This window comes from Schistocerca piceifrons, chromosome 1 (assembly GCF_021461385.2).
Source record: "Schistocerca piceifrons isolate TAMUIC-IGC-003096 chromosome 1, iqSchPice1.1, whole genome shotgun sequence".
Taxonomy (NCBI): Eukaryota; Metazoa; Arthropoda; class Insecta; order Orthoptera; family Acrididae; genus Schistocerca; species Schistocerca piceifrons.
Window position 1 is genome coordinate 68,920,770 of NC_060138.1, and position 16,234 is coordinate 68,937,003.

The 16,234-nt window shown below is 44.3% G+C and overlaps 1 protein-coding gene across 1 annotated transcript in view; it reads right to left on the reverse strand.

Moving 5' to 3' along the window:
• The window catches only part of LOC124776929, a 521,086-nt gene that overhangs the window by 80,524 nt on the left and 424,328 nt on the right, over window positions 1-16,234 (reverse strand). Inside the window, exons 7-8 of the mRNA XM_047252187.1 lie at window positions 11,451-12,125; window positions 5,898-6,110 (exon numbers count right to left, since the gene is read on the reverse strand). Of these exons, the coding sequence (XP_047108143.1) occupies window positions 5,898-6,110; window positions 11,451-12,125 (888 nt within the window). The remainder of the gene's footprint in view (window positions 1-5,897; window positions 6,111-11,450; window positions 12,126-16,234) is intronic.

Here is a 16,234-nt window from a genome sequence, read left to right on the forward strand (position 1 = left end):
TGCGGTCCGGTCCCAGGTCGACGTGCACGTGCATCTTCCGCCGACCACTGGCGACAACATCGATGTACTGTGGAGACCTCACGCCCCACGTGTTGAGCAATTCGGCGGTACGTCCACCCGGCCTCCCGCATGCCCACTATACGCCCTCGCTCAAAGTCCGTCAACTGCACATACGGTTCACGTCCACGCTGTCGCGGCATGCTACCAGTGTTAAAGACTGCGATGGAGCTCCGTATGCCACGGCAAACTGGCTGACACTGACGGCGGCGGTGCACAAATGCTGCGCAGCTAGCGCCATTCGACGGCCAACACCGCGGTTCCTGGTGTGTCCGCTGTGCCGTGCGTGTGATCATTGCTTGTACAGCCCTCTCGCAGTGTCCGGAGCAAGTATGGTGGGTCTGACACACCGGTGTCAATGTGTTCTTTTTTCCATTTCCAGGAGTGTATTATACTAGAACTGACATGTGGTTACATTTTCACGCAATTAGGATGCATAGATCCTGAGAAATCAGTACCCAGAACAACCACCTCTGGCGGTAATAACGGCCTTGATACGCCTGGGCATTGAGTCAGAGCTTGGATGCCATGTACAGGTACAACTGCCCATGCAGCTTCAACACGATACTACAGTTCATCAGGAGTAGTGACTGGCGTATTGTGACGAGCCAGTTGCTCGGCCACCATTGACCAGACGTTTTCAATTGGTGAGAGGTCTGGAGAATGTGCTGGCCAGGGCAGCAGTCGAACATTTTCTGTATCCAGAAGGGTCCGTACAGGACCTGCAACATGCGGTCCTCCATTATCCTGCTGAAATGTAGGGTTTCGCAGGGATCGAATGAAGGGTAGATCCACGGGTCTTAACACATCTGAAATGTAACGGCCACTGTTCAAAGTGCCGTCAATGCGAACAAGAGGTGACCGAGGCGTGTAACCAATGGCACACCGTCCACTACGCCGGGTGATATGCCGGTATGGCGATGACGAATACACGCTTCCAATGTGCGTTCACCGCGACGTAGCCAAACACGGATGCGACCATCATGATGCTGTAAACAGAAGCTGGATTCATCCGAAAAAACGACGTTTTGCCATTCGTGCACCCAGGTTCGTCGTTGAGTACACAATCGCAGGCGCTCGTATCTGTGATGGAGCGTCAAGGGTAGCCACAGCCATGGTCTCCGAGCGGATAGTCCATGCTGCTGTAAACGTCGTTCAACTGTTCGTGCAGATGGTTGTTGTCTTGCAAATGTCCCCATCTGTTGAGTCAAGGATCGAGACGTGGCTGCACGATCCGTTACAGCCATGCGGATAAGATGCCTGTCATCTCGACAGCTAGTGATACGAGGCCGTTGGGATCCAGCACGGCGTTCCGTATTACCCTCCTGAACTCACGGATTCCATATCTGCTAACAGTCATTGGATCTCGACCAACGCGAGCAGCAACGTCGCGATACGATAAACCGCAATCGCGATAGGCTACAATCCGACCTTTATCAAAGTCGAAAACGTGATGGTACGCATTTCTCCTCCTTACACGTCATCACAACAACGTTCACCAGGCAACGCCGGTCAACTGCTGTTTGTGTAAGAGAAATCGGTTGGAAACTTTCCTCATGTCGGCACGTTGTAGGTGTCGCCAACGGCGCCAACCGTGTGTGAATGCTCAGGAAAGCTAATCATTTGCATATCACAGCATCTTCTTCCTGTCGGTTAAATTTCGCGTCTGTAGCATGTCATCTTCGTGGTGTAGCAATTTTAATGGCCAGTAGTGTATTTAGTGAGAACATCAAAACACGAATCCTACCAGTATCAACCCTTGTTGCAGTAGCAAGTCGATTTTTGAATGTGTGGTCTTCTTTTCTGCCATGATCCATCAAATACAACACTAATGTCCGTTACACCGCCATTCTCATTTACTGTATCTACAACTGTAGTTCTCATAGATTTGTTGCAAGAGTCCACGCATTTACTAATAATTTAAGCGTACTTCTCACATTGTGTAGGTGTGTTTGGTAGATTCATGACAGCACCAAGTGGTCTACTACCACTACTCCCTTTCCCAGTATACCGAAGTCCATATACACACATCAAAAATGTTTTCCATCACCCCCGTTCCCAGAACTCCTGAAGATAGACGTTGACTGTGTATATTGTATCACAAACACAGTCCCTTTGACTGTTCAGAGATGTCACTAAACCCGTCCAAAGATGTAAACAACCATGCATGAAAAGTACCTATTAGACAGAGGGGTCCGACAGCCGATCAGTTCCAGTCATTCCATCAGGAAGGAGGTACACGGCTCGTGTTGTCTGTAGTTCAACCTTGCCTAGACGGTCAATAACGCGGTTCGATCGCGTACGCATTGTTACTTTGTGCCAGGCAGGGCTCTCAACAAGGGAAGCGTCCAGGCGTCTCGGAGTGAACCAAAGCAATGTCGTTCGGACATGTCGATGACATGCCTCGCTCAGGCCGCCCAAGGGCTACTGCTGCAGTGGACGACCGGTACCTACAGACTATGGCTCGGAGGAACCCTGACAGCAACGCCGCCATGTTCAATAATGCTTTTCGTGCATCCACAGGACGTCATGTTATGACTCAAACTGTGCGCAATAGGCTGCATGATGCGCAACTTCACTCCCGATGTCCATGGCGAGGTTCATCTGTGCAACCACGACATCACGCAGCGCGGTACAGATGGGCCGAACAACATGCCGAATGGATCGCTCAGAATTGGCATCACGTTCTGTTCACCAATGAGTGTTCGCATATAACCAAAAAATCGTCGGACACGTGTTTGGAGGCAACCCGGTCAGACTGAACGCCTTAGACACACTGTCAAAAAAATGGCTCCGAACACTATGGGACTTAACTTCTGAGGTCATCAGTCCCCTAGAACTTAGAACTATTTAAACCTAACGAACCTAAGGACATCACACACATCCATGCCCGCGGCAGGATTCGAACCTGCGACCGTAGCGATCGCGCGGTTCCAGACTGTAGCGCCTAGAACCGCTCAACCACTGCAGCCGGCTAGACACACTGTCCAGCGAGTGCAGCAAGGTGGAAGTCCCCTACTGTTTTTGGAGTGGCATTATGTGGGGTCGACGTATGCCGCTGGTGGTCATGGAAGGCGCCATAACGGCTGTACGATACGTGAATGCCATCCTCCGACGGATAGTGTAACCCTATCGGCAGCATATTGGCGAGGCATTCGTCTTCATGGACCACAATTCGCGTCCCCATCGTGCACATCTTGTGAATGGCTTCCATCAGGATAATGACATTGCTCGACTAGAGTGGCGAGAATGTTCTCCAGATATGAACCCATCGAACATGCCTGGGATAGAATGCAAAGGGGCTGTTTATGGACAAAGTGACGCACCTACCGCTCTGAGGGATCTACGCCGAATCGCCGTTGAGGAGTGAGACAATCTGGACCAACAATGCCTTGATGGAGTTGTGTGCCTTGATGGAGTTGTGGATAGTATGCCACGGCGAATACAGGCATGCATCAATGTAAGAGGACGAGCTACTGGGTATTAGAGGTACCGGTGTGTACAGCAATCTGGACCACGGCTTCTGAAGGTCTCGCTGTATGGTGCTACAACATGCAATGTGTTTTTTTCATGAGCAATAAAAAAGGCGGAAATGATGTTTATGTTGATCTCTATTCCAATTTTCTGTAGAGGTTCCGGACCTATCGGAACCGAGGTGTGTAATATCCTCACATTGACTTCTTATAGTTCATTATTTGATAATTTGATAGAAGTTAGAAGTGACCTGTCAATAGCACAGTTTGTGCTATAATTTACAGTTTACTAACTAGTCCATTCCTAGCAGTCACATCTTTTAACAACACTAAATACCCACCCTATAACATGCATGCTACAGTCTCTTTCAACAATGGTATTAAGATATTCAAATCTATAAGGATATTTACACCACTAACTTCATGAATAGGTGATATATCTCCTACACATTGATGCTGTGATTTTCTTTTTCATGCACTAGGAGGAATGAATACAGTGTTCTTACCACTACACTTTGCACTGTTTCACTACTGATCAAAACTGATGTTCTATAGCGCCTGTTTCATTTGTTCTGGCGTCTCTTGGATACGTTCTGGTTTAATCATCGTACGATGACAGCTACGACACACAATTTCACTATAAACACCACTAATTACCAAATTTGAAAATATTTGTTTTGTTTTCAAAGGTTTACAAGCATATGAACAAAGAATTTTTGATGACTGTGGTACCCAAACCAAGGAGAGCAAAGCTAAACCACACCGTCCTAGATTATGTAGCTTCTGAGATTTGAATATAAATCTGAAAGGATGCAGATATCAATGCACAAATCTAACTGAATTCTTTTTTAAATTGGGGTCTGATCACGCCTCAAATGAATCACTGTCTAATTTAAATTTGCTGAAGCTCTACCTCTGTCTTCGGACTGGTTTGCACCAATCACCAACAATTCTCTTTTAATAAAAGCTAAGCCAACGTGAAAAGAAAGCATATAAGCAAGTTTTTTTAAATAAATTGATGAGTAGTTCAATTACTTGTTTTTAAGAATGCAGTTTCATTTGTTTTTAGTGTTTGCTTGCCATCATTCTTCAATTTTCTTTGAATTTCTTTACTTTTAGAACGTGAATCATCTTTGAAAATGCTATATATAGCACTGAATTTATCTCTACGATCACTTTTTATCGGGTCATATGATTTCTTCCATTCCCACGCCAATGGACTTCTCAGTATTTTGAATCAGACACAACGTTCGCAATTCAGTATACGCCTATCCATAAACTATCCATAAAATTTAACTAAAAGCTATTTATTGCGACTCAGCAAGAAGCAAATATTGGAAAGACAGGCAATGACAGAGTGCAGTCAAAAGTAATGATTCAACAATACCGAAGGTACAACGAAATGTGTCAACTGTTTTCATTTGGTTACACTGTAATGGTACTTGAATTACGTAACCTGAACTTCTCGATACCAGCAATATTCTACTGTGTTTCTGTAAAATAGTTAACATATTTCTGTGACAACATTCAGATTTGATTTCATTAATGTAGAGGTACTTCGATAAATCGATATGTACATATTGCAATGATATTATTCTTATGTGTATTCTTTCTTTTGTCACTATGATCATTGACGTATTTGTAACTCTGATTTTTGGGCGCGTAAGCGGTTATTAGAGAGTCAAGCTTTGGTCGTCATGTTAGAAAGACGCAAATTGTAGTCAGTTTATGAAATGTGAACTTTAACAGTGAGGAAAATATTTTCAAGCATGTTTTATATTGTGAAGTGATGTTTTGGAACGAGTTACGTGATATTGCAACAAAAGTGATAAAAAAGAAGTGTAACTTAAATTTGAAGTACTGATTACTTTTTTACATCACCATTGTCCTTACTTGCAAAAGTTTAATCTTCAAGAATGGTTTATGAAACACATCTATAATACTTTTGAATATCGCAGAATAACACCTAGGCCTCTTTGCATCCGAGCTTGGAATCATCACTACCTAGCTTGTGGACGATTGAGCCATGAGTTCACAACGAGACCAGCGTGGGAAACACGAAAAGATGAGTGCCTAGTTTATCCATTATTTCGAGAAATGACTTTATTAACTGTACTCTAATGTCACCTGCCACATAATATAACTTTGTTGTTGCCCGAAAATGCAATATTTAGCAGCGTGAGCAACACTACAGTCACAATTAATTTTTGACCTTTGCTGTGGTAGGGTTGTTAGAACACCCATAGACTCATTTCACTCGACAGAATAACTGACTGAATAGACCATTTGGTTCGCTTGTTAGCCAGAGAGGAGGTGTGGACTTGAGGAGATTTATGGGAGAACGGGTGGCTAGAACAAGATGCTCACCGACAGCATCGGCGCGGCCCAGCAGAAGGCGGAGTAGGCGGCGAACTTGCGCCACTGTTTGCCCGACGAGACGCGCAGCTCGGACGTGGCGAGCCGCAGCGTGCGCCACACGTCGAAGGCCATCGCCAGCGTCCAGCAGAAGGCGGCCAGGAACGAGTACTGCACCACCGCCGCCGCCGACACGCACCCCGCCGTCGGCCCCGTCGGAATCATCTGCGGAGACCGTCAATTGTTACACTGTAGACTACTCTGCTGCTAACCGCACTAAATATTCTTATTTAAAAACAGCGTACAAGAAGTAACACTGGAATGTCGAAGTACACATGAGGAGAAACTGTAATCGACGTTCCTCAGGGTTCGATATTGGGTCCATTACTGTTCTTACCCTACACTGAGGTGGCAAAAGTCATGGGATACCTCATAATATGGTGTCAGACCTCATTTTTCCAGGCGTAGAGAAGCAAATTCACGTGGCATTGGCCTAAAAAGTCGTTGGAAGTCCCCTGGAGAAATATTGAACTATACTGACACTACAGCTGTCCATAACTGCAAAAGTGTTGCCAGTGCAGGAGTTTGCGCACGAACTGATCTCTCAGTTATGGAACATAAATGGTCCATAGGATTTATCTCGGGCGATTTGGCTGGCAAAATAATTCGCTCGAACTGTCCAGTATGTTCTTCAAACCAATTACAAACATGGCACATTCCCTTCTATAGAAAGGTCATCGTTGTTTGGAAACATGAAGTCCTTGACCATGCAGATGGTCTCCAAGTAGCTGAACATGGCCATATCCAGTCAATGACCAGTTTCAGCTGGACCAGAGAAGCAATCCATTCCATGTAAACACAACCCACAACTATACGTACATTTTGTAACAACCTACACCAGTACAGAGCCACCACCAGCTTCCACAGTGCGTTATTAAAAACTTGGGGTCTGCACCCTACCATCAACTGAAATCGGGGCTCATCTGACAAGGCCACTGTTCTCCTGTCGTCTAGGATCCAACCGATATGGCCACGAGGCCCGGAGAGGCGCTGCAGGCGACTAGTGCTGTTAGCAAAGGTACTTGCCTCCATCGTCTGCTGCCATAGCCCATTAACGCCATATTTCGCTGTATAATCGTAACGGATACGTTCGTCAGATTTTCCACATTTATTCTTCACTTCACGCAGTGTTGCTTGTCTGTTAGCACTGACAACTCTACGCAAACGCCGCTGCTCTCTATCGTTAAGTAAAGCCCGTCGGCCACTGCTTTGTTTGTGTTGAGAGGTAATGCCCGGAATTTGTTATTCTCGGCACACTCTTGACATTTTGGATTACGGAATGTTGAATTGCCTAACTATTCAAATTGCTCTGAGCACTATCGGACTTAACATCTGAGGTCATCAGTCCCATAGAACTTAGAACTACTTAAACCTAACTAACCTAAGGACTTCACGCACATCCATGCCCGAGGCAGGATTCGAACCTGCGACACTAGCGGTCGCGCGGTTCCAGACTAAAGCGCCTAGAACCGTTCGGCCACCCGTTCCGGCTCCCTAACTATTACCGACATGGAATGCCCCAAATACCATTCCGCGTTCAGAATCTGTTAATTTCCGTCGTGCGGCCACAATCACGTCTGAAACCTTTTCATATCAATCGCCTGAATACAAATGACTGTTCCGTCAACGCACTCCCTTTTAATACCTTGTGTTCGCGAAACCGCCGTCTGTATGAGATCATATTGCTATCCCATGACTCTTGTCATCTCAGTATATGTTGTGGTGCCTGCCTTGCTTTAAGAGGCCTGCTTTTAGAAACGCAGCCATAAATACCTCCGACTAAATCATCGTCTTACCAACGTTCCTTCCTTGATGCTCAGCATGTAAATGATTCCATTAACAGTTCCCTTCGCAAGACAGGGTGGCCTATAAACATTGTTCTGCGATAAGCCACAGAACACGTTTAACTTTACTGAGTTTCAGGTTGCAGTTTTTCGCAGGGATTTTGAAGCCCCCTCAAGCAAACATCGCTTCTATTCGTTGAGGTGCAATGTATATTCATTACTAAAAATTAAGTGCAGAACGAACGTTTAATCATCCATATTTCTTACCATGGTGCCAGAAAATTCAGTATGCTTCTCTTCGTCATTTTTAACAAGGCCTACACCGGTTGTCAGTGGTAGGAACTGTGCAGCAAATGGCACCACAAAATTCGCCATACAGTTAGTTGGTTGAGGTATTTCTACTTCCATTCAAAGTTTATTGGTTGAGCTACTTGGACTATGCATCAAACTCAGCTAAATTCGTGTCCTCATCTAATGCACGCTCGGCCCATACTTCGTCATTTGCAGAGACTTGTTGATATTGACTAAACTAACATGTTATGCTTTTTCTAGTTGGTAATTCAATACCGAAGCGAGACGAAATGCCCTTTGCACCGAGACTGACAACTCATTTTTTCTATAGTGAGGAACCTGCTGTCCGTTGGTGCGAGAACTCTAGCCATAGTTTAGGCAACTACCAGCTTTCTGAAGTCGTTAATGGATAGCTTAGAAACTTTTCTTTGCGATGGTATGTGGATTATTTAGATACATTTTATATTTCATGAAATGAAAGTTACTTAAAGTGGATCTATTTTTCTGATTAACTGTATAAAAAAGATGACGTATGAAATAACATTGTATTCTACATTACACATAAAATTGTATTGTTTGACAGATTAGTTATGTCAGCACAGAAAGTTAAATATATATGCTCATTGTTGGAGATAGGACAGGTCGGTCCAAGACTTATGCAATTACAAGGAAAATGACAAAGCTACAGTTAGTAATAACAGCTATGTACAAATCTAGTACGTTACCTACAGACTACTATATGCGTAGTCCCGATTTCTAGTTCTTTCCTTTTAGACTACTGTCTTTGGATGCGTTTTTTTTTTTAAGTTACGGAACAGTCTAGCACATCTCTTCAATGTCATCTTTCACTCGTAGTCATAAAATAACTGATGCACAGTCACTTAGTAGTTACGATAATTGCACTCTCAGTGGGAGAGCAGGGAATGTACCACGTTCAGGTCTGACTCAGTTTCTGTAAAATAATTTCGTTTCATTTGTTCAACTGCTACAAGGTAACTTGCTTTCCTTATTGTCTCCCAAATTTTTCTGAGGGCATTACACCCATAATGCCACCTCCTGGCATAGTTAGGACACAATCTTTTTAATTCTATACATCCCATTTCACCGAAACGGTGCAAAGCAACAGAGAACAGAGGTCAAACGGAATCCATTTTGCAGAAGGACTGAGCATTTTCATAATACTGCGACAGGCCAACTGTGCCTTTACTACCGAATGACTCGTTCGTATTGCAACACTCACAACTTACGTGTGTGATCTTCTTAGATGGGTTATGAAACGTCCCCTTAGAAAACTTAATGAATTACTATGCAGATAAACCTCTTACTATTTGATTTTCAAATAGCTGAGCAAAACTGAACGAACTCAGATATTCACTAAAGTGAGACACAATATTTTTAGCGCAACGCAATCTGACTTTCAATAATCCCTACAAAAGAATGGCCATGACTAACAATAACCTATACCTTTCATGAATCACTTACCTCACAAAAATCTTCGTTACTCAAACTACTGCAATACAGCGAGCGCCACTACTGCCAGCTAAATAAAGGATTCAAACTACTGAAGGCACTAACTGCTGATAGGCATAGTTATCAAATGAAAGATTTTGATAGAGAACAAGCAATGTATTTATCTTAATAGTGTTCAAAAGTCATAATATATATATCAGTCCCTGATATCCAATATTACAAATTTACTCTTTCTGATGGACACACGTCCAGATCGTCCGCTCTCAAAATTCCGCCATCTCTCTCCCCACATCCAGCACTGCTGGCGGCTCACCTCCAACTGCGCAACGCTATGCGCTGTTATCGGCCAACTGCCCAACAATACAATGACGAGTATTACTCCAACAATGCAAACAAACCACACCCTTCACACAGCACAGTCAGTGATTTTCATATAGAGCGCTACGTGGCGTTACCAACATAAAAACCTAAACAGCCTACTTACAGGGTATCAGGAAGTTATTTAATTTCCTGAGATAGACTGCATTCGACTATTGTAGTATAGATGGAGCGCAAACGACGGCACTCTTCATGAGTGGTTAACAGGAAGTCAGGGCAGCAATCAAATTAGTAAAGCTGAGCTGCTGTTGTCGGAGCCCTCTTGAATTTCCAGCGAACATACGTGAAACGTATTATTCGAACTTCCTGTAACAATTCTTTGTTACTTTCGGTTAACGTTGGAGAGAAGCCAGCAACGCCAAATTTCGCAGAGAAGAACATTGTACTTCAAGGCACGCACAAAAGCAGAAAAAGAACATGTGTAATACTGAAAATAATTCTTTAAATTTAAATAACAACTTCTGAAAGTAACAAGTGTCACACGTTTCTTGCTCCCAGAGTGAATGTTTCACTCTATAGTAGATTGTATACTGTTTTTTAATTCCTTGGCAGAATAAAACTGTGTGCTGGATCAGGATTCGAAGTCGGAACATTGCCTTTCACGAGCAGTGCTCTTACTCACTAAACTGCCAACCAGGCAGGTGTTACAGTATCTCCCACAATTTTGGGCGGAATCTCTTCCGCTTTCCAAACGTCACAGAACCTCTCCTGCACAGTCTGCTACACTGTCACATCTAGAAGAACGGTGTAGTAACAGCTTAGGTCGTTAAATCTTTGGCTCTGTAATGGAAAGCACGCTGTTTCGAAAAGCAATGATTGGTATAGTATTGCAATATGACAGGAAGTTTAATACCAGTTCCTTACTTGTGAAAATGAAGAACTTAAGTTTCTCTGGCATGATCATTATGAACCATGTGTTGCACCTCAGCAATAGCACATATATAATGGAAAGGAAAGCGCTTAATAGCGTATAATAATGTGAGATGTTCCTCAAGAGTCTGTACTAGGACCACTGATTTCTCTCCACACATGTACAAAGATTCTTCTGCGCTCTGCCACTGCAGCTATTCCGCTATTGCGGCCGAGATTCTGACAACTCACCTGCTACCACGAAGGAAGAAAACAGCAAAAATCTTTGTGATGAGGTAGAATGTGAGATTTTCGTCGAGGATCGATACTACGGTCTCTGTTACTTTCCCTGCATTGATGCAGTATATATTTTGTGGCTTGGCACTGCAGTGAGCACCCTTTCGCGGCTGAGAGTCTGATCTCTGACCTACTTACGACATGGAGAAGGAACGAACAGCATAAGGCTGAATGGAGAGATATAATTTGTCATTTAAGAGTCAAGTCTAGGGTCTCTGTTAAATTCCTTGCAGTTGTACTGCACATTTTTTGTGATCTATCACTGTAGTGACTACGTCTTTCCTGACGACTGACTCCCATGCCAAGAAGAAAGTGCGGTAAGCAAGATACATAATGTTTGTTGTTCCACACGGGTCGTTATTAGGACCAATGTAGTTTTGCCTGCACATATACGGAGCACGTCAATAAAATTAGCACCTTTCTGCTGCGGACTAACCTGCGAGGCTATGAAGGCGATGTAGCCGCAGAGGAGTGCGACGCAGAGCGAGGCGAGGTTCTTGCCCGACAGGTTGCGCAGCTCGGGCAGCGCCGCGAAGGCGGCCAGATGCAGCACCAGGAAGACGACGGACACGCCGAGCCCTGCCAGCGTCACGTAGCCCATGTAGGGCCCGAACTTGGGCAAGTAGCGGCGGCCCACGGTGGCGCAGATCTCGAGCATGCCGTCCGGGTGCCGCAAGTACTCCGTCCTGGAGAACGTCAGCCCGTACAGGGGGACGGTCACCGAGCCGTTCTCGGGACCCAGTACGTACTCGCCCGGCTGCAGCACGAACTTGGGGCAGGTGAGGAACTCCTGCGAGAAGTTGGCGCGCAGGTCGGTGATGTAGCGCGGGCCGCCGGTGTGGTTGCCGCCGGCGTCTTCGGGGTGGTACCACTGGCTGTGGTTAAACGCCTCGGGGCCCAGCGTGCTGCCCTCCTCGTCCTTGAGCGTGTACGAGTGGTTGCCACCGCCGCTGCCGGCCCAGTCGTTCTCCTCGCTGGAGTCTTCGACCTGTACGGCGATGCACTCGCCGTGGTAGTACTCGCGGTGGCCCGTGCACACCACGAACCGGCACTGCTGGAAGAACGGGTCGTACAGCTCGTTCTCAGATTCACACGGACTCGTCAGACCCACCTGTCGACAAACGGAAACACAGTGTGATACGCTGCCTTTCGTGCTTAATACGACTGACTGCAATGTTTTGGTCGTCAGTCGGATGACTAGTCTGATTCAGATCTGATCTATCCTGTACACATCTCTTCAGCTCTGCGTAACTACGGGACTTTCATCCACTTGAGCTAGGTTACTGTACTTACGTCTTGATCTCCCTCTGCAGTATGCTCTCCCAAACTCCCCAGACACAATCTCTCCATCGCCAAGTTAACTACTCTCCGATGACTCAGAATGTATTGTAACCAAATGATACCTTTTTTAAATGGAGTTGTGACACAAATTTCTTTTCTCTCCAATTCGAATCGGTATATCTTCATTAGTTACCTCGTCTATCTGTCTACAGCGTTCTTCTGTAAGATCGCGTTTGAAAAGTTTGTATTTTGTTCTGAAATTTATAGTCTCTTTACTTCTGCCATCAGAAATATTTTGTGTTGGTGGTGCTCGACTGCTTTAATCATCAACTAGATCGATTTACTTAAACGATCTGGTTAATGGTATTGACAACGGCATTAGACTGTTTGCCGATGATGCTGTAGTCTACGGGAAAGTAGTATCACACGAAAGTTGTGAACAAATCAATGAGGATTGAGGATTTTCAGAAAATAAATGCGTGGTGTAATGAATGTCAATTATCTGTCAATATTCGTAAGTGTAACCTACCGCGTATAACAAGGCGAAAATCCCCATTAATGTATGAGTACAAAATAAATGCCCAGTCTTTGGAAGCGGTAACATCCGTCAAGTATCTAGGTGTAACTGTTCGATATGATCTCAAATGGAATGATCAGATTACACAAGTAGCGGGTAAGGCAAACCCTAGATTGCGGTTTATTAGCAGAATCCTGAAGCGATGCAGTCCTTCAACAAAGGAAATAGCTTACAATACGTTGGTTCGTCCAGTCTTAGAGTATTGTTCATCTGTATGGGGCCCTTATCAGTTGGGTCTGATTCAAGAGACTGAGAAGGTCCAAAGAAGAGCGGCAAGATCCGTGACTGGTACATTTAGCCATCGCGGGAGCGTTACAGATCTCTTAGAGAGTTTGAAGTGGGACATACTTGCAGATAGACGGCGCGCTAAACGGAAGGGGCTGCTCACTAAATCCTGAAATCCGACCTTCGCCGAGAATGTAGAGCACCAACTTTCAAATCGCGAAATGATCACCATTCAAAGGTAAGGGAAATTAGAGCTCGTACTGAGGCGTTCAGACAATTGTTTATTCCCTCGCGCGATCCGCGTGAGGAACAAGGGGGGGGGGGATATGACTTTGGCGAGAATTGTGCCCTCCGTCACACACCGCTTGGTGGCTAGCGGAGTATATATGTAGATGTAGATGTAGAATGAAGGTTAAAAATTACACTGTACAATACACAGCTTTACTACTTTACTTTTATTAAAGAAGATCGATTTAGGTCATTAACCTGACCATCTTCGGGTCTCAAGAAGATATTCAGCTACGGATTGTACAATTGCAATGCATAATGAAACTCTTAAAACGTTCCATAAATACAGCTGCCTGCTTGTGAGATTCATGTCTTGTAAACATAAACCACTCCTGTACCAACTCTATTCCTTTTGGGTTCAAAGTATTACTGGGAAATTTTAAGAGTTCCATTGGACATTGCAATTGTGCACTGCATAGCTGAATACCTTTTTGGAGCCCGAATATTGTCGGATTCATGACCGAAATGAATCGTCTTTAACACAAAATAAAGAGTACGTCTGTGTATTACACTATGCAATTTTTAAACTTCTGACATTGTCAGTTATTTTCTTCTCCAACAGCAAAACTTCCCTAATATTTTCATTGCCTCACTTCCTAATCTAATTCCCTGTACACAGCCTGAGTTATTTAAATTCCATCCCTTTTATTTTAGTTTTGCTGTTGTTTATGTTATAATCTCTCTTCAAGATAGTATCCACTCCGCTCAATTGACCTTCCAAATTCTGCCTGTTACAGGAAGACTTAAAATATCGTTGACAAATGTTAAATCTTTTATTTTCTTCTCCGGAACTTTAATTCCCTTTCAAATCTCTTTTTGGTTTCCTTTCTTATTGACATATTACGTCTATGTAAGCGGCAGTCAAATAAAAAGGAGACAGCTTCGAAAAAAGTAAATAGGCTATTTATTATTTCAAAAGTAACTGACATATCTGTTCAGACATTTGCCCCAATGAAAACCAAACTACGGAACCACGATTGTGTCCAGGCGACCGTTCGAAGCAAGTCGACGGTCACGAATGACTTCCTCCAGGGCTCCAAAAACATTTAAATCATATGGGGAGAGATCGGAACTTTAAGGAGGATGTGTAAAGGCTTTCCAGCGAAACTTCTGCAAAGTGCTCGACACAACAGGCACCCAAGCTCCGAGAAAGTCACGGTGACATTTTTCTGTGACTGCGAGAACTCATTCCTCATTAACTTTCTGGAACACGGCGCCATAGTTAACGCACTACGGCACGCGACACTTAACAAAACTAGAAGCCCGCCATCAAGTCCAAATGCCCAGGAATGTTGACGGACGTTATCATTCTGTTGTAGTATAATGACCGCCCGCGTGCTGCCAAAGTTGTTTCGATTGCGCTGCAGAAGTGTCGCTGAGAATACCGAAAACGTCCTCAATGTCTCTCCCCATCTGACTTCCATATTTTACGAGCTCTGCAGAAAGTCATTTGTGGTCATCGATTTGCTTCGGACGAGAAGGAGCACGCCTGAATACTACCATTGCTCCTTAGGCAGTCGCAAACATTCTTCTTCGAAGGCGTTGACCGTCTTGTCTCACAGTGGAATAAATGTATCAGCAGATATGGCGATTCATTTAGAAATAATGAATAGTTTACTTACTTTTTTCCATCTGTGGCGTTTTGATTTGACTTTCCCTTATACTGAAACACGGATAAGAAGAGAATTGTTTTTATTGTTCCTCTTTTGCAGATAATTTTGGGTTTAAACGGTTACTCTGTTCTCCATCGCGCATTACAATCCTCCAAGTTCTGTGGTCCATTATCAGCATTGGTTTCCTTCTTACAAAAAAGAAAAAAAAGTAAGTTAAGAAATTCGAAGGTTATTCCATCCTCTTCCTCTTAGTCTGTCCATGCTTCTTTTATCCCAGGTAGTTTCCCTCAACCATGCAAATTACGTAGTCGCGACGTCGAAGTACACACATCGAAAAAAGTTTTGCACCATCTCGGTTCCGAGAGTTCCGGAACCTGTACAGAAAAATGGAGTAGAGATCAACATAAACATCACTTCAGTCCATTTTATTGCTCATGAAAACCACACATTCATGTTGTACCACCATACAGCGAGACCTTCAGAGGTGGTGGTCCAAATTGCTGTACACGCCGATACCTCTAATACTCAGTAGCACGTCCTCTTGCATTGATACAGGCCTGTATTCGTCGTGGCATACTATCCACAAGTTCGTCAAGGCACTGTTGGTCCAGATTGTCCCACTCCTCGACGGCGATTCGGGGTAGATCCCCCTGAAAGAAAGGAATGCTAGTTCTGCAAGGTCTACAGGAGAGCTTCTGTAAAGTTTGGAAGGTAGGAGACGAAGTACTGGCAGAAGTAAAGCTGTGAGGAGGGGGCGTGAGTCGTGCTTGGGTAGCTCAGTTGGTAGAGAACTTGCCCGCGAAAGGCAAAGGTTCCGAGTTCGATTCTCGGTCCGGCACACAGTTTTAATCTGCCTGGAAGTTTCATATCAGCGCACACTCCGCTGTAGAGTGAAAATTTCATTCTAAATGACCGAATATTTTCCTTGGAACTTCAAAAAACTTCTTCAGCGACAAAGAGGACAGAGTGAGTTGCGATAAACCTTCTTGAAGAAGTTAGTCTGAATATCCAGTAAGTGACGCAGAAACTGAATTAATGAAATATGAATAAACTATTTAAGATTTTGTCTTCCACAGGTGTAAAGCACTTTCTCTTGCGTTCTTGAGTCGTAGGCGTTATGTATATTCTATAATTAAACTAAACTGAAAAAATACAGGAAATCCACTTGCAAGCACAGTGAATACCTCGTCAATCTGTCGTTACCTTTATGATTGCCTCATCACCTTTGTTTCTCGC